Here is a 6,000-nt window from a genome sequence, read left to right on the forward strand (position 1 = left end):
TGAAAAATAATTTGTTTAAGATATTCTTTGATGACACACCAAGTTTATAATATTCTAATCTTGTGGATGATGAATAATTAGTGTACTTTGGTGAAGGACAAGGTATGTGAGTATATAAGTAAATGCTAAACTCATGGAAAACTCAATTCATCAAAATACACACATACTAGAATTTGTTTGTTGAGAGTTTGGAAATAGAAAAAAAAAAAGAGAGGTAGGATCATGAGTGAGAATGTTATGAAGAGTGAGGTGATTCTTCATCATTTCCTCCATCAACACCCACTCATCCTCACTGTAGCTGATGCGACTGGAGACGACCAGCAACGGTGCGACGTCTGTGGGTGTGACATCTTCTCCAGAGACGCGATCTACAGATGCAGCCACGACAACTGCAGCAGCGGCCGCATAGCATTACACAAAGAATGCGCAGAAATGCCGCGAGAGATCAGTCTCTCCTCCCACCCTCAACACTCCCTCATCCAAAAAAAACTCCCTTATTCAAGTGATGTACACACGTGGGATGTACCAATGTTGATTCCCCCATCATGTGCAGTGTGCACACTTATGATCAGAGGAGGGAAAGGGTACAGCTGCAGCAGCTGCAATTTCTACATCCACATAGGGTGCGCGCATAGCATGGATGTGATGGGCGAGGCCAGCTTCACCAAACACCCCAGCCATCCGCGCCACGACCTCACGCTGCTGCGGAGGCCGGATGCCTTGTTGATGTGCGATGCTTGTGGCACCGCACACAGAGGGAACTCCTACATCTGCACCGCTTGTCCGTACTGCATCAATGAGAGCTGTGCGGCCTTGCCTGCTGCCTTCGACTGCGGCCACCTCCACGGCCACCCGCTCTCCCTTGCTTATCGCCTCCCGCTTGAATATATCAAGTACCGTTTCAAGTGTGATGTGTGTTACAAGGACTTGTCCCCTTATAATTGGGTCTATCATTGTGGGATTTGCAGATATGTTGCCCATATCAATTGTGCCACTACATCTTCCCTCATCAAGTAAGATCCCTCATTCTTCATATACTATCAGGTTTTATGCATTACTCCATAATTTAGTGCATTAGCCGTGCTGTGTTGCAGATATGTTTTTTTGTTATGTTGTTGAAAGTTAGTTTTCTTTGGTACACGGACTGAGATTTAGACCTTCATCGCAATGTGGAAACACAAAATTGATCCAGGGTTCGTTTGGTACACGAAAATTAAAATCAAATTGGAATTGGGATTGGAATTCTCTAGAATTAAATCGAAAGGAATATAATTCAATTCCAAATTGTTTGCATGGTATGGAGTTGAATTTGAAAAATTGTGCGAACACACAATACACACATTGCACATAATTACTAAATACACACATAGCGCACACATGACACACATAATACACACTGCACATACACACACATCCATAAAACACTATATACACACACTACATGTCGTATGTGTGGACTGTGTGTATTGTGATCAATGTAGCTGCAGTTTATGACGTCCAACAATTGATGGAGTAAGACGAGAGACAGGTTAAAATGTCTTGAATTCATTTTGAGTAATTATTGAAGCATAAGTCCAAATATTGTTGTATCTTAAATTAATTACCATGTTATTAGTTTCTTTAAATTGGAATTATTTTAATTGAATTATTTATTCTTAGGGACACTGTTGATGTGGATCCGGATGTCGTTGTATGTCCCATAAATGACATAGCGGAAGAGGTTATTGTACCATTTGTTAGGAAATTAGGAATGACACCCATCTCTAATGTTGATGAGTTCGTCAAATGCAAAAATGAATTCCATAACCCCGATCATCGGTTACGTATAATCTCATCTTCACCGTGTCATAACCAAGAAGAAAAGGATGAAGATGATGACGATCTTAAGTATGGGTTTAAGTCCAAATTGGTATGTGATGGATGCACCGCACCTATTTCATCATCAAGTGAATACATAAGTTGTGGCGAATGCGAATACTTTCTCCACTTAGCATGCTATCTATTACCATTTGGGTTCTCCGGTCATCCACTCCACCCCCAACCTAATCACATCCTAACCCTTCAAATGTGTCCCAAACTCAACTTTGTTCGCTGCAACATTTGTAGGTTCGACACAAATGGACTCGTATATTGTTGCAAACAGTGCAACTTCAAAGTAGATATAAAGTGCTTTTGTCTGCCCAACACCATAAGACACGCAGCTCACCCGCGTCACAATCTCAACCTTCAGCTCATGGAAGTGATGTCGACCAAGGGGAAAAGGAACATTCCGCGCATGTGCAGGGCGTGTGATGATCCTACAAGTGGCTATGTCTGCTACAGATGTGATGTCTGCGATATCGTATTGCATTCACGGTGTGCGCTGCTGCCGGCACAAGTGAATAACTGTAGATGGGATAAGCACCCGCTGCCACTGACGTACGATGCTAGCGCCAACCATCCAAGTGAGTTCTACTGCGATCTATGTGAACAGGAGATGAATCCCAAGACTTGGATGTATCACTGCCGAGGCTGCGATGCTTCAATCCATCCCAAGTGCTTGCCAACCGTGCTGGGATGGTGTCGGAACATCAAGTTTGGGCAGCGATACGTTATCGGGGCATTTCACAAACACAATATCGGGATTTCTGCATCCTTTCCTCGACGGTCGAGGATCTTGTCGGCCTGGTTTGAGAGCATCACGGAGTTTGCGGAGCGATATGATGGCGTGACGCTTCACGAATACCCTGTCGCGTATCAACTAACCAATAAGTTAGGCTGCAGCATATGCGGCGTAAGGAAGGTTTATGGTACCCATGGATTTCAGTGTGACTCACACAAATGTGACTTCTTCGTATGTTTTGACCTGTGTGCTAGATATCTCCAAAATCAAACACACTTCAAATGAAGAATTACTCCTACTTACTAACTTCTCTATGTCTTACATCTATCTTTTATTATCCTGTAATATAAAGTTATATTACTAATTCAATGTCATATAGTACTATTTGATGTGAAATAAGAATAAATTTGACATGAATCTAAAAGCACTCTCTCCGACTTCTACCATTCCTTGTCATCAAATTTCTTTCCGTTTAGAGCTTCAACAGCTTTGGCAGCATCATCAGCATACTCAAAATTTACAAATCCAAAACATACAACACTAGTGATTACTCCATATTCATCAAAAGTTGTTTTCAAATCATCATCTGTATTTGTATCAAACCATGATAAAAAAAAAACAATTATTGCATATTTTTTGGTATAAAATCATCATCTGTAAGTTTCCTCGTACGCATGTTAGTTTAAGAGATCTAAGTTTGCCTTGTTGTTCTCGCAAATCACTACGTAGTAAAGGTTTCAGCTTCTCATATACATATTCTAAAAGCAACACAAAAGAAGGCGATGCTAAAAGAAATTCTAAGGCAAAAACAATTTCTTTTGGATATTCTTTACTCACACGTGAAGTTTATGATATTCTAACCTTGTGGAATCTAATTTGATGCATATCGCCCATGGTCGAAATCTTAGTTCAGTAACTCTCACAATGTTGGAGTTTTGAATAATAAAAGTAAGAGACTACCAATGAGAATCCGTGTCATTTTTAATTTCTAATTGTTAATTACAGAGGAAGGGAGAGACTAAAATTCTACTATATTCTCCTACCATTTTTCTTCACAATTTTTAACCTTGTACGAAGTCAAACCGGGAATATAAATTTAGGATGAAAACAGTACTCCCTCAGTCCCCTATTAATTGTCCACTTTGATTTCGGCACAGGGTTTTAACAAATGTAAGGCCATCCACAGTGGGACGGACGATGCATCGTCCGCCCGATCGATAGTCCGCAGACGAAGCGCGGACGATGCGACGCGTTTTTTATTTTTAATTTATTTTAATTAATTTTCAAAACCTATATATATTCTCACTCTTTTCACTCATTTTTCACTTCTTTCACTCTCAAATTCACACTACATATTCTACACTTCAAACAAAATGAATCCCGGAGATTACCCAAGTCCGAATAGTCCGATGTTCGATGGCCTCAGCCGCAGATTGGGACTACTCTAGACCGGATTTAGTGCACTTTTAATTTCATAGTTTGTAACTTTTTTTTATTTCTTATTTTGTAACTTTTTTTTAATTAATTAAATGTAGGATTTGTCTTAATTGTGTGGTTTTTATTTATTTATTTTGTTTGACATATTTTCATAAATTGTATAAATACAAAATAGAAGTAAAATGCTTAGAGTGTGGCTTAGGGCGGGCTATAGTCCGTCCCATTGCAGGTGGAAGTAGCGGATGATAAAATGTTGATGTGGCGGTGCATAGGGCGTGGCTTAGGGCGGGCTATAGTCCGTCCCACTGTGGATGCCCTAAAGGATAGTAGGTTAAAAAAGTTAGTGGAATATGAGTCATACTTTTATTTATTGGTTCTATAATAAAATGTGAGTGAAATAAGTTAGTAGAATGTGGAGCCTACTTACTATTTATGGTAAAAGTGAAAGTGGACAATTAACGAGAGACGAACGAAAATGACAAAAGTGGACAATTAATAGAGGACGGAGAGTAATTTAATTTACAATAGTTTTATTTTTACAACATAGTGTTTGATTAACTTAACACACTACGTTTAATTAAATTTTCTAAAATAAACAAATTGTATCCATCGCGAGCCATTCATCCAAAGATTTATGATTTTGATGGACTCTACTTCGACCTCGACTAGATGTTCAGCGTTGATCCAGCAATGCAATGCCGCCGTTAATTGCTAATCAAAACTTATCGGCTTCGTTACTTTCGGACTAAAATAAACCAAACGAAAAGTTGAGGACAAGAAACTACCAAACAAATATTTGAACTACAATCTTAATTCGTAAAATAGAAATGATTAGGAAAAACAATTTGTTCAATTAGACGATATTCTTTGATGAGATGTGAAGTTTACAATATTCTAATCTTGTGGAATTCATTATGATTAATATAGTACTTTGGTGAAGTACAAGGCATATTAGTGTCTATCTAAACATATCCTATATATAGTACTCCCTTTGTCCCGCTTAAGATGACATGTTTTCCTTTTTAGTTTGTCCCAACTAATATGACACATTTCCTTTTTTGGTAATTTTCTCTCTCCAATTAATACACTCAACCATTTTCTCTCACTCCTATTAAAATATTTACCCCCACCTTCTCTCTCTCAAATTAAACACTTTAACCAATAACTCCTAAAATCTCGTGCCGGCTAAGCAATGTGTCATCTTAGCCGGGACGGAGGGAGTACTAATTTACACACAAAACGCAGTCTTTTTGTTGAGAGTTGGAAAAAAAAAAGAAAAAAAAGAGAGAGAAGATGAGTGATATTGAGCAAGTGAAGAGTGAGGTGTTTCTTCATCATTTCCTCCATCCACACGAACTCAATCTCACGGTAGCCAATGTGACCGGAGAAGCCCGAGCAACATGTGAAGTCTGCCATGAATACATCTTCACCGGACAGACTGTCTATGGGTGTAAACACCAAAAATGACTTCCGTTGTAAATTAATTTACGATGCTAGCGCCAACCATCCAAGTGAATTCTACTGCGATCTCTGTGAACAGGAGATGAATCCCAAGACTTGGATGTATCACTGCCGAGGCTGCGATGCTTCAATCCATCCTGAATGCTTGCCAACCGCGCTGGGATGGTTTCGGAACATCAAGTTTGGGCAGCGATTTTGGGTATTCTACAAGCCATCCTCAACGGGAGCGGATCTTGTCGGCCTGGTCGCAGAAAATCAGGGAGTTTGGACAGCGATATGATGGCATGACGCTTCACCAACACCCTGCTTTGTATCAACTAACCAACAAGTTGGAGTGTAGCATCTGTAGCATGAGGAAGGTTTATGGTACCCATGGATTTCAATGTGATTCACACAAATGTGACTTCTTCGTTTGTTTTGACTTGTATGGTAGATATCTCAGAAATGTAACACGCTTAAAATGAATTACACTCTTCCATATCTCGACTGCTTTCTTGGAA

At 39.5% G+C, this 6,000-nt stretch overlaps 1 protein-coding gene across 1 annotated transcript; it reads left to right on the top strand.

Annotated features, from left to right (window-relative positions):
• Positions 1 to 166: 166 nt before the first annotated feature.
• Positions 167 to 3,020, top strand: LOC125224456 (uncharacterized). The gene is made up of 2 exons (XM_048127858.2): positions 167 to 1,013; positions 1,660 to 3,020. Exons 1-2 carry the CDS (start codon positions 223 to 225, stop codon positions 2,885 to 2,887), a joined length of 2,019 nt encoding a protein of 672 aa, XP_047983815.1. The 5' UTR covers positions 167 to 222; the 3' UTR covers positions 2,888 to 3,020.
• The last annotated feature ends 2,980 nt before the right edge of the window (positions 3,021 to 6,000 follow it).

This window comes from Salvia hispanica, chromosome 1 (assembly GCF_029641045.1).
Source record: "Salvia hispanica isolate PSC_SH4W2 chromosome 1, Shi_PSC_v1, whole genome shotgun sequence".
Classification (NCBI taxonomy): Eukaryota; Viridiplantae; Streptophyta; class Magnoliopsida; order Lamiales; family Lamiaceae; genus Salvia; species Salvia hispanica.